Source organism: Labeo rohita, chromosome 2 (genome assembly GCF_022985175.1).
Source record: "Labeo rohita strain BAU-BD-2019 chromosome 2, IGBB_LRoh.1.0, whole genome shotgun sequence".
Classification (NCBI taxonomy): domain Eukaryota; kingdom Metazoa; phylum Chordata; class Actinopteri; order Cypriniformes; family Cyprinidae; genus Labeo; species Labeo rohita.
The window spans coordinates 33,338,312-33,358,960 of record NC_066870.1 but is presented as its reverse complement, the minus strand read 5'-3'; the positions used below and the strand labels follow the sequence as shown (position 1 = coordinate 33,358,960).

The following is a 20,649-nucleotide window of genomic DNA, read 5'->3' as shown; positions in this document are numbered from 1 at the left end:
AAACCACAAGCGCTCTACATTCTGGAGATAGAAATGGGTTCTTCTTTACTTTGTGATCTCCAGCCAAGCTAATACTAACACATTTAATATTTCACTTCCACTTAAATATTCCATTTTATTTTTAATTTCTGTATTTATTTTCAATGTTTTTTCTTAATTGACATATATAAAAAGTTTCATATCAGACTGTTGTCACAGTCTTTTTTCAATCAATATCAGACCAGACGACAACAAAATGGCTCAATTTCTATCAACATACTTCTTAGTTTTGCTTTCAGCACAACTGGTAAGCATTTCATTTAATATTTTGAATGTAATCTCTTTCCTTTAAAATTGTTGTAACCACTATATGTGTAGTGTGCTGACACACATCATCTTATTTTTATAGGTCAAATCCTCTGGTGTGTTTGAGTTGAAAGTGCACTCTTTCACAACCAGCAGCAGCGATGTGTGTAAACAGTCCAGAGACTGTCAGTTTTTTTTCCGTGTTTGCCTGAATTACACTGATAATGTCATATCATATAGACTGGCATGTTCAAATGGCACTGGACTGACAGGAACAATGAGCACAGACCAGAGCTCCATCTCCACTAGTGAACCAATAACTTTGCCCTTTAAATTAAAGTGGCTGGTGAGTAGCTCAAGAGTGAACACTGAAAAAGATTAATATAACAGTTATATCATATATAGCATGATACATACATAGAACATAGCTTTTTAGGGTAAGTGACAGAAATCATTCAAATCGATCATGAAATAATTATATCTTTCTCAGTGACATTTTTGTTTATCCAGTCAGAAGACTTTGATCCACGTTTTGCTGGTAAATCAATTTGCCGGTTTTAAGGCAGCCCATATATGGGAAACAAGAAGCCAGATAGGGTCAGACTGTCATGTGAGATCATTATGTTGCAACAGCTGATTTTGGCAACTAATGTCATAATACCTATACAAAATCAATGTACAGTAGTAACGGGGAAAAGACTTGTGAAGCTCTTAAGATTTCCCTCAATTCTGCCAAAAAAAAAAAAAGATTCAAACATTTACAGCAGCCATAAAGCCAGGAAATACTAGTGTACTTGTCTTTCTTGTAGATGTCATTTTAGTTAATTTTGAGAATGTAGTGTATAATTAGTATTTAGTATATAGACTTTTGAAAACAAATACTCAATCATCACTAGTGATGAGCACTTTCACTCTTTTGTTTAGCTTTCAAACCTTTGGTCCAGTCTACAAATAGTCAGTGAAAATTGCACGCCGGTGTCATAGGTAACACTACTAAAGTTAAGATCATTGTTCTTACCTGTGACACTCAAATAAGGTGCGTATGCTCCCGTGATTCATCTCAGATTATGATGATGGCCACCTAAGCGGTTGTCCGTGTTTTTGGAGGGTGTGGTTTTGATAGGTGGGGTGTGTCTAATTCAGTGGATAATGGAGGTCTGAGAATCTTAAAAATGACTGTCATTACAGGGAACTGCTGCAGTGATAATTGAAGCATGGAATGCAGAGTCCTCCAATGATCATCCAACAGGTAAGCCTTTTATTTAAAGGGATAGTAAACCTAAAAAAGAAAATTCTGTTAATAATTACTCACCCTCATGCTGTTCCAAACCCGTAAGTCCTTCGTTCATCTTCGGAACACAAATTAAGATATGTTTGATGAAATCTGAGAGCTTTCTGACCCTCCATAGACAGCAAGGCTCCTACCATGTTCAAGGCCCAGAACGGTACCAAGAACATCGACAAAATAGTCCATGTGACATCAGTAGTTAAACCATAATTTTATGAAGTTACAAAAATACTTTTTGTGCGCAAAACTTTTTTTTGGAGAGTATCACGATACGTGTGTGCATTCCTCTGCATGTAGAGGGTCAGAAAGCTCTGGGATTTCATCAAAAATATCTTTATTTGTGTTCCAAAGATGACCCGAAAGGTTTTACGGGTTTGGAAAAGCATGAGGGCGAGTATTTAATGACAGAATTTTTTTTTGTGTGTGAACTAATCTTTAAATACTACTTTTTAAAATGTATTCATTATGATTTATTTTCAGAGGCTCTAAACAATATGATTGGCCACTTCGCCACCAAAATAAATCTTACTATTGGTCAGAAATGGTCCCAGGATGTGCATCTCGGAGAGCAAAGTGAGCTGTGCATTGGCTACCGCGTAGTGTGCGATAAATTCTACTATGGCGATGAGTGCTCTGATTTCTGCCGTTCACGGGATGACCCGTATGGTCACTTTACCTGTGACGACACTGGCAGCAGAATTTGCTTGCCTGAATGGAAAGGCGAATATTGCGCAGAGCGTAAGTGCTTTTTTGTTGTAATGTTGATATGTTAATTATAAAAGCTGCAATTATGATTATTTTTTTATGCTATTTGCATTTGGTCTGTTAGAAAATCTAATTATGCAATAACAAGCATGAATAGCACTACGTGTCAAATCTTTTGTATTGTATTTTTGAATGCACATGATGCACATTCATTCTAATTTCCTCATTTTTCTCCCTCTCATTTTTACCAGCTATCTGCTCATCTGGCTGTAGTGAGGAACATGGTTATTGTGAGGCCCCCAGTCAGTGCAAGTGCTTCTTTGGGTGGCAGGGCCCCCGCTGCGATGAGTGCACACCTTACCCAGGGTGCTTACATGGCACCTGTGTACGTCCCTGGCAGTGCACTTGTAAGAAGGGATGGGGTGGTCTGTTGTGCAACAAGGATCTTAATGTCTGAATTCTTACACTGAGTGATTTCCTGTTTAAGTGCTTTCATTTATGGGGCAGAAATAAATGAAAGCACTTACAAAACACTTGAAATTAAAAATTAAAAATAAAAAAAATCCTTGAATGATGCTGTCTTGTTAACAATGATTGATGAATTGTATGCACCACATTTAGGCTCATAAAGGCTTGTGTGAGATCAAGGGGACATTTCAACAGCAAATGTGCTTTAAATACCTTTCATACCCAAAATTATGTTTTCATGACACCTGCTGGTAGATGTCAGAAATACATCATCTTACAGCACAGAGCATCTTTCTCCATTGACAGTCATTCAGAAACATCTGCAGAGTCTGACTGCATTTTCAGCAAGCAATGGGTCATGAATATATTTTACTTTTAATATACAAGATGCTTTGCCAGTGACATTTTTGGAACCTCTTAAAGGGGTCATCGGATGAAAAGTTTATTTTTACGTTTAAACATTAATGTGTGTCGGCAGTGTATGTACAAATCTACCCTATAATGATAAAAATCCATGCAGTGGTTTTTAATTAATCTGTAAAAATAATATCCCCTTTTTCAAATCGAGCCATTCTCAGATGCCTGTCAGTGTGGCGTCACACCCACAGAGGCCGCTCCCACAGTAGTTGATTGACATGAGCGTCTTACCTCAGACCCGCCTTACATCAGCTGTAACAGTCCGACCTCCATTGTTTCGATGCCGGAGCAGGGATGTAAATTAGACAAGAATATCTCCGATTGAGCGATTGAGGTGTTGTGTTGCTGGATGTAATAATGAACGTAGTGGTCGTCATTTACTCCCGACATCTGGAGCCACTGAAGATGCAGTGGATTACATTGTTTGTGAAGGGAATGCACCTCCCGATCTACATAAATGCGTCTGTGTTCACGCAAATCATTCGTAATCCAGCTTCACCTACAGTAGAAGTGAGTATAAGGGTTTTTTTTATGAATCTCTGCAATCACCTTTACTACTAATGTGCTAGTTAGCAAGTTTCACAGCTAAATGCGGCTAAAGTAAACAGGCTCATCACTCCACAGAGAGAAGAGAGGGGCTGGGCAAACAGAGCTCATTTGCATTTAAAGGAACAATCCATCAGAATGGGTAGATTTTTGCAGAGCTAATTTTGACAAGGTAAAAATGGCGTTGTTTTACACTACCATTGAGAATTTTTAACCAAAGTATATTATAAACTTTTCATTAAGACCCTAAGGAACAATATCAACTTGTGGAAAATGGGCATCCGATGACCCCTTTAAAAATGTAAAATGGCTTTGGATTGAGTGTATTCCTTCATGTGAAGCAATCAGCATATCAGGAATGTTTTAGGAAATTGAAGCGTTTTTCAACCCTTTCAACCTATGCAAGAATTTACTTCTATCACAAAATAAGTTTACTTCTAATTACATTAAATTTATTTAACCAATTTGGTTACTATGTCCACACTAATACGTTTTAGTTTGAAAACGCATTTTTTTCTCTCCATTTTGGCCTTCTGTCCACACTGAGAAAACGCTGTTTTCGTGTTGTAGTGTGGATTGTGAAAACGGAGGCTTTTGAAAACTATGACGCATGTTTAGTCATGTGACACATATTGTACCAATAGATATCTATGTTTATACCTGTAATTGTGTCTGTTATGTGCTATTCACTTTCCCACTGCTGCTAAAGATATTTACCTTGTACACTCTTAATATTACAGTCCTAAAAAATTACAGAAGATTTACTCACAGTTGCTGTCCTGACTCCTGCGGCAAAACATGAGGGCACCTGCTTTTTAGATAGAAACGTGTCAGTAAGGCGAATTTAACGTTTTCTTATGCTTCAGTGTGGATGAGAAACATTTTCAGAAAGCGCTTGAAAATGCTAGCCCTAACCCTAACTTTAATAAAACTAGTCGTTGTAAGCTCCATATGTGGTTATTTCAGCGAGGAGACAGTCCCCTGACTGGAATTTATAAAGTGATTTTTGCACGGGTTCTGGCGTATACATGGTTTTGTAAATCTGAAAACTTTTGTGCATTTGCAAAATCTATCTTTTGTGCATACATACACTTTTAGGATAAAATATATGGAGAGTTTTATATATGAGGCCCCAGATCTCTCTGTGGAACACTGGCTGTTGTCAGACTCCTTGTGCAAACAAAAATATCACTGGATTATTACAACTGATGGCGAAATGAACATTTGGAAATGTAAACTGATATTTCCTACTGACACACTAAAGCAAAAGATAGAAAAAAACTGACTTTAAACTTTTTTTAGCTGGTAAAAATACTAGTGTTCTCATAATTTTGGCCAGCACTGTATAGCTCACGAGATGAAATGAGATGAGACACAAGACTGGAATCACAAGAAAGAAACGAGTTGAGATTAATACACAGTATTTTTGACAAAAATGACGAAATACATGACTAGAAAAAAATTGTCTGTAGGTGCATTTTGAAATGTTTTAACTAATTGTCTTGCATTTTAGTTCTACTTTTGTCAATTGCTTATTTTTAATGCAATAACTAAGGGTAACTAATGAGACCTTATTGTAAAGTGTTAACTATTGTTCTTTATAATTCTTTTACACTTGAATCTGTTTAAAACATTTGCTTACTTTATATGTTTTTTTGTATTGTTTTATTGTTTTTAAATGCTCAGTTCTTTTTGTTATAAGAAAAAAGTTAAACCTCTTATACTGTATTATGACAACACTTTTTGCAACTTATTTCAGCATTGTACTGTGATAATACTGTATACCGTGATAAAAGTTAATGCAACATGAAAATTTTGTGCCGTCACATGCCTAATGTTCAATGTTCAATTTACAGAGAAGTTTGAGTTAACCTAATTTGCATAGTACACTACTCCCACCCTAAGGTCCCCATTTAAACAAGAGCTCTACTTTCTGGAATTCAGTGCAACTATAATGAGTTATTCTTTATTTTGTGAGCTCCAGACAAGCAAATATTAATACATTTAATATTCAACTCATTTTACTTTTTAATGACTTTATTTTCAACTGTTTTTTAATTGTAATCAAAAAAGTTTAATATCAGAATATTGTCACAGTCTGCTTTCAATCAACATCAGACAAGACGACAACGAAATGGCTCAGTTTTTATCAACATACTTCTTAGTTCTGATTTCAGCGCAACTGGTAAGTTTTTCATTTCATATTTTGAATGTAATCTCTTTCTTTAAAAAGTGTTTTAACCACTATATGTGTAGGGTGCTGATACACATCTTATTTTTTAACAGGTCAAATCCTCTGGTGTGTTTGAGTTGAAAGTGCACTCTTTCACAACCAGCAACAGCAGTGTGTGTAAACATAACAGAGACTGTGACGTTTTTTTCCATGTTTGTCTGAGCTACACACAGGATGTCATATCATATAGACTGGGATGTTCAAATGGCACTGGAGTGTCAGTAACATTTAGCACAGGCCAGAGCTTCATCTCCACTTGTGCACCAATAAGTGTGCCTTTTAATTTAAGGCAGCAGGTAAGTAGCTCAAGAGTGAACAGTGACATAGGCTCTAAGGGTAATTTAAGCAATTTTATATGGTACACAAAAAATGTCATCATTAAGTGACAGATATCAGAACACAGCGTCTTCTTGACATGATGTAAACTAACTAGCGGAAGTGTTTGTGGGCAGGTCAAAGTATTCGTATTTCGCGGGCAATCAGGGTTTATGCTAATGTTACCTTGTGACATATCGGTAATAGGCAAAAGATTTGAAAATATGAGGACTCCTTAATGTGGCTCTGAGTAGACTCTTTCTTTTGAGAGACAATATCTTTATTTATCATGCACTTTTCTGATTAAATTAAAGGATAGCTACATTACAAACTGCATAAGAGATATTTTTCAAAAACCCATATGACCTGCTCTTTATCAACTTTGCAGACTGTTTACATTTAAGGATTCACCTTCTCGAGCCCGAAAACTCAAGAATTTGGTCAAACTAAATGCAAACTTGGGTAAAAACTGGGTAAAAACCTGGGTAAAAACTGAAACCGGCTTTGTGCAACAGGCCTCTGTTGAGTCACATGATTTCAGTATCAAAGATTTCTGTTTGAGAGGCGATCTCTGTAAACCAATAAACCAGTGTCTCAATGTTTTTTATTGTTATTTATGTCTTCATTAATACGTTGTAGACAATGTAATAAAACGTTAAAAAAAAACACATTAGTTAATTAATTAGCCACTTACTGGCCTGATTAACCAAGCCCTCCATAAATGGCGTCACGTTTCGAAACAGTGAATCATTTTGCAAAGCAATTGGTTCAATTGATTCAAAGTTTAAAAAAAGCTTTGTTTCTTCTTTGACTACACCTCATCAGAGAGTGCAAAGATGAAAATCAAACCACAAAAAAAAAAGGGGGGTCAAAAGTAGAGAAAGTAAGCTCTGGATTTATAACCCACGTTCCTTCAAACAAAACGAAGCCTGCATGTGATTCACTGGACAGAAAGCCAAGCTTTGTTTGTCACTGATCACGTGATTCGTCTTGATATGGCGCTTCACTGAAACTTGCGCTGTGTTTTTGGAGGCCAAGTTTCATAGGTAAAACTACTAAAGTTAAGATCGTTGTTCTTACCTGTGAAATGAGGCGCTTATGCTCCCGCGATTCACCTGTCAACCTAAGCGTTTGCGCTTGTCTTTGGAGGGCGTGGTATTGAAAATTGGGGCGTGCCTAAATCAATGGATAACGTTCTTTAGAAAAGTCTTTGGACTCTCATTACAGGGAACAGTCTCGGTGATAATTCAAGCATGGGATGCAGAGTCCTCCAATGAACAGCCCACAGGTATGCCTTCTATTTTTGCGTTTTATTTATATACCAATTTTTAAAATGTATTATAAATGCATTATAATTTATTTTCAGAAAATCTAAACAATATTGGCCACTTCGCCACCAAAATAAATCTTACTAATAGTCAGAAATGGTCCCAGCATGTGCATCTCGGAGAACAAAGTGAACTACGCTTGAGCTACCGTGTAGTTTGCAATAAATTCTACTATGGCGATGACTGCCTTTCTTTCTGCCGTTCACGGGATGACGTGTTCGGTCACTTTACCTGTGACAACGCAGGCAATATAATTTGCTTGCCTGGATGGAAAGGCGAAGAGTGCAAAGAGGGTAAGTGCTTTTTTTTTTTTTTTTTGGTAACACTGATATGTTATAAAAGCTGCATGTATTTATGTAATTATGTAATAAGCAAGATGTAGCATACATATTGAATCTTTTGTACTGTATTTTTGAATTTTATGCACATTCATTCTAATTTTAAGATTTCTTTCCCTCTCATTTTTACCAGCTATCTGCTCATCTGGCTGTAGAGAGGAACATGGTTATTGTGAGGCCCCTGGTCAGTGCAAGTGCTTTGAAGGGTGGCAGGGCCCCCATTGTGATGAGTGCAGACGTTACCCAGCGTGCGTACACGGCACCTGTGAACATCCCTGGCAGTGCAATTGTGAAGAAGGATGGGGTGGTCTGTTTTGCGACATGGATCTTAATGTCTGAATTCTGTATTTATTCTAATATTATCGCTACTATGGGAAAGAAAACACTTGAAATAAAAAAAAAAAAATCCTTGAATTATGCTGTTCTGTTATCAGTGACTATGCCAACTGGCAACTGTGTGCACTGTGCATCTACTTGAGATCAAGGGAACATTTCAACAGCAAATGTGCTTTAAATACCAAATACACCCAAAATTATATTATCGTGACGCCTGCTGGTAGATGTCGGAACTACATCACATTGCAGAAAAGAGCATCTTTCTCCATTGACAGTCATTCAAAAAACTGTTGTCTGACTGCATTTTTTCGCAATCAATGGGTCATGAATATTTTACTTTTAATATACAAGATGTTTTGCCAGTGACATTTTGAGAGCTCTTAAAAGTGCTCATTCGTATATGTTTTTTAGGAAATTGAAACGTTTTTGAAACAATTCTTTTGTTCTATGCAATAATTTACTAGGGTACTAACACAAAATAATTTGACTTAAAATTACCTATATATATATATATATATATATATATATATATGATAATTCATACTCAGAAAGTAGAACAGAAATAACAGTTGAAACTATTCAAAATGCACCTGTTGACCATAGGGCCATGTATTTGGTTATTGAGAATTTGAAAGTCACTCCCTGCTCTTGACAGAATAGCATTTGTAGCTTTTATAAGAATTTATGTAAAGAAAATTGTGCCTTACCATCACATTCACATCAACCAATAAATAAATTACTACTAGAGCACAAAATTGTTTACAAGAGCACATATTTCTTAATTTGATCTAGTCACATGATTCTGCTCTCAAAATGCACCAGATTTTTGCATTTAAATTTAAAATGAACAATTTTAAAGCCTAGGGTCCCCTGACCACCTTAATCAACCCCTGGGTGTATGTATGTAATGTATGTAAATGCAGGAAATGGGATTCAAATCGAAAAGATTTTCCCCCATTTTGTGTCCCCCCCTACTTCTTAAACCAACATTACAGCCTTGCCAATTTGCAAATTTGCAAGGCTGTAAACAAGCAGCAAACAAGCTGTTTTATACCACTAAAAATAGCTGGATGTGAATGAGACCAGAAGTCTGACCCACTAAATTTAAAAATGGCTGTGCCAGCTCTTATAGGAGAAAAATAAGATCACTTAACATTGTTTACAAAAGCTGTAAGTACCTCAATTTCATTATAAATCTGACTAGTGTTTGAAAATCTCATAGCACCTTTAAAAACAGATATGCTGGATGAAGAGGGAAAAACAGCACAGACACCTTTTGAGCAAATCCATTTTGTTTTATTAAGGTTTTTTTTTTTTACTCATAACAGTAAGAGTCAATTCTAACAATAATAAATGTGCATAAAACAAGTCTTTTAGAATGCAGCACAATATCTTACAGCAACTATAAGCAAAGGGCAGGTGTAAGATTCCATGGAGGGCGTTAAGCATCCAAGCAAGTGCTTTCAGCAGGTAGGACCACCTGTGGTTTGGCCGTCTGCAACGGCCGACCAGCTTTTAGGCATTGTGTTTAGTGAAGGAAAGTGATGCTTTGGTTTAATAGCTCTTGTGCAGCAACCTCAAATGAGTACAACGCTGACCTCAGCGGAGGATTTGACAGTTACATTCATTTTGTTTGTTTTTTTGTTTATGCGTGTTTGTGTGTGTGTGGTCGGTGTCCTTTCCCTGCTGAAGGCACATTACCAAGTAACAAAGCAACTCTTCTGTTGTCGTGTGTTAAGTGGACGTCTTTTGCTAGCATCTAGAGTCGGTTTGAAGGCCTTTTTAATAATTGTACTGTTCTTACGGTTATACTCAGATGGATTATCGGTGAACGTGCCTCAATTCAGGCTCAGATATCGATCGAGATACTTGATTTACACTATGCTGTGGCAATGATAGTTACGGTACTGTGAGAAATTAACTTATCTACGTACTTATCTATTATGAGAATTTTACTCTGTTAACTTTTATTCTTCATGCAGTTATTTATGTCCATCATATGACAAATACTGTGTTTTCGAAGGTGTAGTATCTATTGGTAAACAAAACCAAAATCGCCACAGTGGAAATCATGACGAGGCGGAGTGTACTGCCAATTTTGGAGACTCTTGGTACATGTCGGTACGGTATGCAGGCAACGCGGAGCTTTATTTTATTTCTTTTTTCTGAACGTGATGGCCGGAAATGATAATAAAAGAGCTGTGCCATATTTCTGCAAGCATCATTTGTTAGCTGGACTATTACTCTAATTCTTAAATTATCCTAAGAAAATTTCTCATAGTTATAGAATCTTTTATTATTCAAAATAAGATCTCAATATTATACATGTTCCTTTTCTTTTCTTTATATTGACTATGTACAGAAGTGCAAAAAGTCAACCTTCGTCCCTTAAGTTATGGCTCTCTCTCTCGTTTGCAGCTCGAGGCCCGACCCTGTGACCTCCCTCCTTTGTTTTACATCTTTAAATATTCAGAAATCTCTGAAGTTGCTGCTCATTTTGGCCTGACATTGAGGGATGTTTTTTTTTCCTTTTTTCTTTTTTGAAATATTACAAGACGATTTTCAATTCTGAAATGCATACAGTAGAAAATAACTTCTTTTACTCTAGCATGTACAATTGATACTTTAACCAGCTAATTGTAGACGTGGTCTTGATTCAACACAAAATAAAAGGGTTAAAATATCAACCTTACCGTAGCTACAAATAAACTCTCTTTCTGTCGTTTTCACGCTTTTTTTTTTTTAAGACAAGATAAAACATTTTGTTCAACAAATTCAAAACCAAAATCCTTGAAATTTCAAACATTCTACCATGAAAACTAACATGAAGAATTAAGAATACAATACTACTAGATAAACATTATGAACTTAACATGATGTAAAAGAAAGTGACAGTAAGAAAAACAATATTTCATTTCCTACATTCTAAAACAGTTCTATGACAATATTGTCAAATACAAAAAAAAAAAAAAAAAAAAAAAAATCTTTATATGCAAACAACACAATATATTTCTAACAAAAACAAAGGCTTTGAAACAGAGTGAACGTTAAGTGTAACATGATTAATATACACGTAAAATAAGTGTGAAGAATAAAATCTCATCCGCTGTAATTTCCCATTTGTGATTGAGAGAATGTTTGTGTGGGTTCAAACACTGAAATATAAGGCTTTAGTGAGGAAACGGCAATGGCGTGCATCCTTTCAAGTCTGTGCACCTAAACCAGGCTGAAATCCAGACTCAAGTGAACACGGATTCGTTCGATTCATCTCGAGTCTGGCTGTGACGCTAAAAACCCTCGCCGGTAACTCGGGTACCTTGATGTGAACGTCTGTTTTTCCTGGTTTACAAGCAGCCTTTTACTTAAAACTATACAAATTATTCACCTTCTGTGATCAGTATACCCAGTCGAAACACATTTAAATAAAAAAATAAAAAGAGGAAAAAAAAGACTTTGGCACAACTTAATGTTAAAAATGTCTCATTATATTCTCCGTTCCTCTTTTACGTTATCCAGCGGTCATGAAATATTCGAAATCAACACAGATGAGAACTAAAGACAAACCCTGACCCAACGCTAACCTCATCTTTCCGTGTACCTAGTCTTGAACTCGCAATCTGTAACGAAATACTCAAGCAGTGCTTTTCCAGCATGAATTTTAGAGTCCTCGCACCGTTACGGCGAAGACTGGAACGCGAATCTACCTCAACGTTCTCCCCACGACTCTCGATTACCTCCTAACGTGACATTCTCTCGATCAAGGCAATATAAAGAAACAGGGCATTAGGAACAAGGCAACCCTGTTCTCATAGGAGTCAAAAAGGCTTCATAGTTCTACAAGGCCTAATGGATGATCGACAAATAAAAATGGCACGTTTTCATAAAAAACCCACACACTTGTGAAATTATGTATAAAAACAAGCGCTGTAAAAAACATTAATCTCTGGTAAACATAATAACACTGTTGATATAACACTCTAGATCGGTGTCTGGTATTCAGCCGGTGGTTATGGAACATAAAGCTTGCAAGAATGTGCTTTTTGAAACGTCTCAGGTGATCAGTTTCTACCCAAAACATTCATCTGTCAATCTCAACTCTGCGCTTACAATCTAGAAGCCAGAACTAAAGATACAGAAAACTACATACGTTGAATAATTTTGCTGGATGTTTTTGTGCCATATCGACGCTCGATTCGCTTTTTTCAATTCAAGGTGCACCTTTTGTATCTTTGTAAACCTTCAGACAAATTTCGAGGAAAGAAAAATAAGGTGTGAATCACAAAAAAATATCTCTTGGTCTACTAACATGCCAAAACGGTGTGGAGTCAGACATGAAAAAGAATTTTTCTACTATTTCGGCTCACGAGAGTAAAAATGCCATCCTGTCTGACATAATAATGTAGTTCACTCAAATTCTACACATCATGTGGAAGGACATTCAGTTTCACCCCAGTAAAACCCTACCATCATGTCTGACCAAATTCTAATCTTCATAGTATATTCTATCCGGCGGTGATCTTGTCGTTAAATTTTTGAATTTTGTTTGTTGCCTTTTTTATCCAGGGCAACAGCACATTCTTTTGATCTGAGGAAAAGTAGAAAAAGAATACATTTAGAACACAATTCTGTCATTATTTCAATTCATTTAGAATGTTGAGGAAGTTCTTTTCCATACGATGACACGTTCAAAAAAACTGCCTTAAGAGTAATTCATGTGTCTTCATTGTATTCTAAAGCCAAATTTTCACGCAAAGGTGGCATAGAGGCACCTGAAGCCAATGGACCCTTGATTGACAGGCCATCTTACCAATCATAACGGCGAATCCGCCATTCTGTCCGACAAACAAATCAGGCAAGAGTGTAGATTAACTTCGGTGGACTTAAACTAAAAAAAAAAGGCGGGTATTGTCGTCTTTCCGTGGTTGAAATGAAATACGTTCTGTTGTTCATTCATGTTTTTTCATGCTTTAAGTAAAGAAGAAACGACGATTGGTTCACGTGTTTTTCAACCCTGTTGAAAAAACCAGCATATGCTGGTTAGGTAGGTTTTGAAGCATGGACGCTGGTTTGAGCTGGTCCTTCGCTGGTTTAAGATGGCCCTTCGCTGGTCATGTTTAAGCTGGTCCCTCCTGTTCAGGACCAGCACCTGACCAGCATAAACCAGCTAAGGTCCAGCTTAAACCAGCTAAAACCAGCATCCATGCTTCAAAACCTACCTAACCAGCATATGCTGGTTTTTTAAACAAGGAAGGCAATGCAGTGATCCGTCACAACGCATTAAAGAGCCACAAAATGGTATTTATTGTTTAAATTTTTTAAAAAAATGACACATTTACAAGCTGAGACTTTGTTTTAAACTAGAAGTAACCTGCTCTGTCTTATCTGTCGGCATGTTGTCGGTTTCGTCTTTGCTCCGCAATGTATTTTTCACTGTGTGAGAGCATAATGTGTAGTGTGAGAGCACCATTGTTTGTCGGACATCAACAGTAACTAAGGAGGGTGGGTTTTTGCAAAGGGTCAATTAGGTGTCTTTACACAGTTTAATGCTGGTCAGAAGTGGCATAAATGCATTTACACAGCACTGTTAATGACAGACTGTTAAACTACGGGCTGAGGTGTGTCAGACCAGGAATAAAAGAAGACATTTTGGAGAATGTTGACGGTAGCAATTAAATTCCATTGTTTTCTTTTCCATACTCTGAAAGACAATGGCTACCATCAACTGTTTGATTATCAACACTCTCCAAAATATCTTCTTTCATGTTCAACAGAAGAAATAAACTCATACAGGTTTGGAACAACTTCAGGGTAAGTAAATTGGGTGTAATGTCCTTTTATCTGAGCTGCCTTAAGTGTTCTGAAGCCATATAAAATAGCTTTGTGTGTCTTTGTGTGCACATTAGATGCCAACATTTCCTTTTTGGAAATTAAACTGAATTTAAATTGTGCTTTTGTGTTCTAACCAGTGACAGTTCTGTCATTATTTAAATTATTTAGAATGTTGTAAAGTTTGAATTTTGGAAAGTTTCATACAGTTACACTTAAAGTGATTGTTCAGTCAAAAAAGAAAATTCTGTCACTAATTACTTAACCTTATGTCGTTTCAAACCGCAAAACCTTTGTTCATCTTCCTAACACAAATTAAGAGCTTTGTGACCCTGCATAGACAGCAACGCAACTGTCACATTCAAGGCCCAGAAAGGTAGTAAGGACATCATTAAAATAGTCCATGTGACATCAGTGGTTTAACCGTAATTTTATGAAGCTACGAGAATACTTTTTGTGGGCAAAGAAAACGAAAATAACTTCATTCAACAATTCTTTTTTTGTGTGTCAGTCTGTGATTTTTATTTTCTTTGCATAGAAATGTATTTTTTATCTTCATAAAATTAAGGCTAAACCACTGATGTCACATGGACTATTTTATCGATGTCCTTACTACCTTTCTGGGTCTTGAACATGATAATTGCTGTCTATGCAGGCTCAGAAAGCTCTCAGATTTCATCAAAAATATCTTATTTGTGTTCTGAAGATGAACGATAGTCTTAGGTTTTGGAACAGCATGAATATTCAATATCAGAATTTTCATTTTTGAGTGAACTAACCCTTTAATGTGTCATCTTCAAAAAAGAAAATCGCAAAAAGCACCATAAAAAGCAGTTCATATGTTTGCAATCAAACATAACTGAATCTGCATCACAGGTGCCATATTTTTTTGGTGTTTCCTTTTTGGTGCTCGACACATGTGATTACTAAGAACTGCAGCTGTACGGAAAAGAACTTCTTCAGAATTTTCCTTTTATGTTATTTTGAAAATAGCACCATACATGGGTTTGGAATGACATGAGGGATAATGATGTAAATAATGGCCAGAATTGGGTGAGGTTTTGCTTTGAATCAAACAATTACATTTAAATTTCTGAGACAGGCAGGGCACAAATCCAGCAGTTTCTGGAAAATGTCAATGCAAATCACTTACTGTTGTGGACTGGAACTACATCTGCGTCAAGTACTTGTGACTAGTCAGATGCTCTGCAGATATTATTGGAATCTGAAGATTAAGAGAGAGAGAAAAAGGCATGAAACCAGATCCATTATGACCTTTATTTTTTTTTTTTTTACAAAAATCATTTCAAAGACTAAAATATTCTCCCTCACCCTCACTCCCTCCCCATGACAGTTAAGAAGAGAATGAGTCAAACACAACACAAATTAAGAAATGCCATTCAAGAAAAACGATGGACCATTGCTTATTAGTATAAATCTTCTCAAGTGAGGCAGGGAGAAGTCAGTGAATTCCCATGCACATTCCATTTTTCCAACTTGTTGACCTTCACTTTTTATTTCAATAACTGAAGGTATTCGAAAAGCTGCTTTATAGTCTAACGTCTAATGTTTCAAACCATGGAGAACCTCGGACATTTGTTTGAAAAATTGTATAATTTAGAACAGACTATTCTGTCATGGTGGCCTGTAACGCTGGTTTGAATTATTACAAAGACATGTGATATTGTTCATATGAGCAGAATTTAAGCTGGTGGATATTCTTTTTGTTTCTTGATCAGCAAAACAACAAGTGAAGCGAGGAAAAAATGAACTAATTTTTCCTTCATAGCCGGCAAAGATGTACCTGAAGCAAAAGACTAAGAAAAACTACCTCATACATACCAATTGCATGTATTCGTTGGTAGTCAGCTTTGATAGAGAAGAGTCCTCAAAATAAAAAAGGACAAAAAACCAATATTAAAATTCTATAACCTTCATATATAACAAGAAATGCTACTGTAACGGTGCTTTAATAGCATTTATTATTTTTTCTTGCGCTTTAATTACATTTTTACACCATTTTCACAGCGCTCAGGCAATTTCAGACTAAATTCTAAGGCATTCGGTGCATAAAACCTGTATAGAAGATACTTCAAACAACTCAACTTATGTATAGCTTTGACTTTGTAGTGCATTCTCTTGTTTTTCACATCTAATGTATGTAAAATACAGATCAAATAAACATGTTCATTGTGAATCTGTTGTTTGAAGTACCACAAAATGTCTACGACTTGTCAAAAACCTGTGTAGGCCAACAAGGGGGAGAGATCACTATAAAGGACCCCCGGCACTCAGAAACATTCATCAGACAGAAAGAGAAAGATCGAGAGAGTGTGTGTATGTGTGTGTGAGAAAGAGATAGAGAGAGAGAGAGAAAAGGCCATAAAAGAGCAAACCTGATTGGCTGATGCAGATGCGAAGGGAACACTTGTGGCAGATGTGGTTGCTGCGGACACAGCGGCCGGGGAAGCGCCGTGCATCATGGGAACTTTTCAGAGGGAAAATGGTATAAGCACACATACAGGGAGTGTGGCCAACAGGTGCACAAACATGATGAGTGAGTGGACACAGAGGGGTATGGAAAGAAAAGTGAGCATTGGAGGTGATATCAGCAAACGGCAAACCAAAAGTGGTGGCAAGAGAGATTGTTCTAAAGAAGACATAAGGGCAGGTAAAGTGTCATATGAGCCAACACATCAAGAGCTACAAGGAGAAGGAAACAAAGGCATGGCATCTCATAAACTTTGCATTTAGGTTTCAGCTTCCATGTACTACTTTAACATTGAGCCCTTCTCATATTTTCTGTTACTTGAACATCATGCTCAACACTGATTATCTGAGCCACAAACAACTGTAGTGAAAAACAGTATCATCTACAAAGTGTTAAAGTCGGTGTGAGGAGTTAAAGGGATAGCTCACCCAAAAATGGAAATCTTGGCATTATATTTATTCTCCTTCAGGTTATTCCAAAATTTCACACTTATTTATATGCACTATTATTATAATAGACACACACACACATGCTATCATTTCTATAATACATATTATAATTAATAAAACATTAATAAAAGATGGATATATATAAATTGTATGGTAATCAACATTTATTTACACTACCAGTCCAAAGTTTTTGAACAGTAAGATTTTTAATGTTTTTGAAGAAGTCTCTTCAGCTCACCAAGCCTGCATATATTTGATCCAAAGTACAGCAAAAACAGTAACATTTTAAAAATATTTTTACTATTTAAAATAACTGTTTTCTATTTGAATATATTTTAAAATGTAATTTATTCCTGTGATTTCAACGCTGAACTTTTAGCATCATTACTCCAGTTACACGATCCTTCAGAAATCATTCTAATATTTTAATTTGCTGCTTAGAAAAACATTAATTATTATCATTATGTTGAAAACAGCTGTGACACTGAAGACTGGAGTAATTTAGCTTTGATCACAGGAATAAATTACATTTTAAAATATATTTAAATAGAACGCAGTTAATTTATATAGTAAAAATATTTCACAATATTAATGCTTTTCCTGTCTTAGGACCAAATAAATGCAGGCTTTGTGAGCAGAAGAGACTTCTTTAAAAAACATTAAAAATCTCTAAAAAAAACTTTTGACTGGTAGTGTAATTATGCTAAATTATATCATAGTGAACTGTTAAAATATATTCATAATTTCTACTATATATATATATATATATAGTATACTAATATTATATATAGCATATAGTATCCTATATGTAATATTATTTTAATACATTTTAGGTTGGTATTCTTTAAAAATCACTCTAACTTCATTTTCCATTCCACATATTAAGGGCCAGTTTTACAAACAGCTTGTGCCAGCACAAACCGTCTTTTGGCATTAAAATTGTACTGTCAGGTTTTACGAATTAGCACTAATCTTATGAATTAGCACTGAAAAGGCATGAACACAGTTAGTTTTGTGCATGACCTTATTGAATATGCATTTGTAGGAGTTTCCCTTTCACATGCAAAATTTATGGGAGGACATTCAAATTCATTCAAATGATTCACGCAATGTGTTTTACTAACATTTTCGCTTGTCAAATTACTGCCATTTGTGCCATTATTTAACGCCCAAAAAAAGCATGTCTTAAACTATTTTGCATTTGAAATGGCTGTAATTATTACTGCTATGAGGAATGCCAGAGGAACACATTATCTAAACATATAATTTGCCAAGCCGTTATTTTTTTGGATTTGCTTCAGGAAATTAAAGACTTTGAACCCTCAACTAGGAGTCATGCAATACCAGGTCTATCAAAACTTCTAGCAAACCTTCATTTTTTGGCCTCCGGTTCTTTTCAACGTACCGTGACTTCTTTATTACTTTATTCTTTATTTGCAACAGCGCTAATTTGTACTGCGCTTGGTATATTGTGTTGGTCGATATGTAAATGAGATATTTCGTCTGTGTTCTTTAATTTGCGCATTGTTAGTAAATCACCCACAGAAATTTCCCCTCCAATCGGTGCTGTTTTGGAATTGTGCTCTCGCGCTAATTTGCCCTGTTTAGTAAAACTGACCCTTAACCTTGCACAGTAAATTTACTCAAAAATTCTCCTTTTGTTTTTCATGAATGTGAGCAATGACAGAATTTTAATTTTTAGGTGAACTATCTCTTTACAAAGCCACCAAAACCCACAAAACGATACACAAAATGCTATAATTGCAACTCACAGTGTAATAAACCATATTTGTGTGTATTTAAAGTCAACATGAAATTAAAATTTTACATTTTTGCATTTTGCATGTTAATGCAAAGATTATTTTGAGCCGCCTTCAACTTGCCACCATTCAGGTGCCTAAAGGCCACTTTCCACAATCCAATGCAATTCCTGATGGATCAAATAAAGTTCCTTCATATCACTTAGAAACACATAATATTACTAAGGTTATATGTGTGGAAAATCTAGTTTCATGTTGACTTTAACTTCAAATCACAGATGCTTCATAAGTGAAGCGCTCACAGAGATGCCCACTTATCAATGCCATTTTTTTTGACCATGTGGATTTTGAGGGCGTGAGAACAACTAAGAGGAGGAAGTCTAGAAACCTACCCACGCTCGCTGCAGGGGTCATGCACAATATTGAGCCTGCCCATCATGCATTGCAACAGGAAGTGGATTGGAAAGGGAGAAGAATCACAACAGCCCATCACAAGGTTGGTTAGAGTGAAGAAATCATAATTAAAGGAAGACAAAAATCATTACAGTGATACAGCATGATGTCCATAAGAGACCGATTAGTTGATAAAACTGTGAACTTGGGAAGGGAGCACATGTATTTGTGAGCTCACAGAAACTTGTGTATGTGTGACAGTCACCATAGCAGACGTTAGTATGACTGAGGGGCATCCCAGGGTTATTGGCAACTGTATTTCGCAGTGAAAGCCATGAGCTCAACTAACAGGTTATGTACCAGTGTAGAAATGTGATACAATGATGAGGTGAGACAGAGAAACTGACAGACAGCCCCATTTCTTATTGCTTAGTTTACTGTGCATTTATTACAAGGTTCCCACACCTTTTGACCAATTGGTTTTCTGTGACTTTTACAGAGGTTAGAGATTACTGGCTATAGATTTTTAGTCTTCATTTTAATGGAGTGACTACCTAAACTGTATAAACAACACCCATCCCAGTAGTTTGATGGAACTAGACCTAAATAAATAAATAGAACATGGATAGATACACTACCAGTCAAAGATTTTTAATGTTTTTTAAAAAGTATTTTCTGCTCACCAAGTCTGCATTTATTTGATTCAAAGTACAGCAAAAACAGTAACATTTTGAAATATTTTTACTATTTAAAATAACTGTTTTCTATTTGAAATGGGTTTTAAAATGTAATTTATTCCTGTGATTTCAAAGCTGAATTTTTAGCACCATTACTCCAGTTACACAATCCTTCAGAAATCATTCTAATATTCTGATTTGCTGCTCAAAAAAATTTTTTTATGATAATCATTATGTTAAAAAAAGCAGAAATTTTTTAGGTTTCTTTGATGAACATTAGTTCAGAAGAACAGCATTTATCTAAAATAGAAATCTGTTGTAACATTATAAATGTCTTTATCATCACTTTTGATCAATTGAAAGCATCCTTGCTATATAAAAGCATTAATTTCCATAATTTCTTCCCCACTGTCTTCAAGCTTTTGAATGGTATAGTGAATAATGTCACAAAAGTTTATTATTGCAGAGAAATGCTTATCTTTGGATCTTTTGATTCATCAAAGAATCCTGGAAAAATGCAAACAGCAAATCAGTGTATTAGAATGATTTCTGAAGGATCATGTGACATTGAAAACTGGAATAATGATGCTGAAAATGTAGCTTTGATCACAGGATTAAATTACATTTTTAAATATTTTCAAATAGAAAACAATTACTTCAAATAGTAAAGATATTTCACAATATTTCACAATAAATATTGTACTGTAGATCAAATAAATGCATGATTGGTGAGCAGAAGAGACTTCTTTTAAAAAACATTAAAAATCTTCACTGATAGATTATTATTACAATTA

The 20,649-nt window shown here is 35.7% G+C and overlaps 2 protein-coding genes across 21 annotated transcripts in view; one reads left to right on the top strand and one right to left on the bottom strand.

Moving 5' to 3' along the window:
• Nucleotides 1-4: 4 nt before the first annotated feature.
• LOC127180906 (delta-like protein C) lies at nucleotides 5-8,964 on the top strand. 4 transcript variants are annotated; one of them, XM_051135327.1, is made up of 5 exons: nucleotides 5-286; nucleotides 5,996-6,238; nucleotides 7,485-7,545; nucleotides 7,624-7,878; nucleotides 8,057-8,964. In XM_051135327.1, the coding sequence occupies exons 1-5, from the start codon at nucleotides 236-238 to the stop codon at nucleotides 8,260-8,262; spliced, it is 816 nt and encodes a 271-aa protein (XP_050991284.1). In that variant the 5' UTR covers nucleotides 5-235; the 3' UTR covers nucleotides 8,263-8,964. The 4 variants fall into 4 exon arrangements, with proteins under 4 accessions (XP_050991284.1, XP_050991267.1, XP_050991261.1 ...); XM_051135310.1 differs by lacking the exons at nucleotides 5,996-6,238; nucleotides 7,485-7,545; nucleotides 7,624-7,878 and adding exons at nucleotides 389-631; nucleotides 1,474-1,534; nucleotides 2,054-2,311 and having other exon boundaries at nucleotides 10-286; nucleotides 8,057-8,726; XM_051135304.1 differs by lacking the exons at nucleotides 5,996-6,238; nucleotides 7,485-7,545; nucleotides 7,624-7,878; nucleotides 8,057-8,964 and adding exons at nucleotides 389-631; nucleotides 1,474-1,534; nucleotides 2,054-2,311; nucleotides 2,530-2,858 and having other exon boundaries at nucleotides 15-286.
• Nucleotides 8,965-9,533: 569 nt separating this feature from the next.
• mbnl1 (muscleblind-like splicing regulator 1) overlaps nucleotides 9,534-20,649 on the bottom strand; it is a 64,484-nt gene continuing 53,368 nt past the window's right edge. For 8 of the 17 annotated variants that reach the window (XM_051135173.1, XM_051135191.1, XM_051135141.1 and 5 more), the window contains 5 exons: nucleotides 19,178-19,213; nucleotides 16,482-16,573; nucleotides 15,928-15,972; nucleotides 15,239-15,310; nucleotides 9,534-12,844 (listed from right to left, as the gene is read on the bottom strand). In XM_051135173.1, the coding sequence (XP_050991130.1) occupies nucleotides 15,254-15,310; nucleotides 15,928-15,972; nucleotides 16,482-16,573; nucleotides 19,178-19,213 (230 nt within the window). In that variant the 3' untranslated portion in view covers nucleotides 9,534-12,844; nucleotides 15,239-15,253. The remainder of the gene's footprint in view (nucleotides 12,845-15,238; nucleotides 15,311-15,927; nucleotides 15,973-16,481; nucleotides 16,574-19,177; nucleotides 19,214-20,649) is intronic. The other 9 variants (XM_051135218.1, XM_051135264.1, XM_051135208.1 and 6 more) reach the window with 7 other exon arrangements.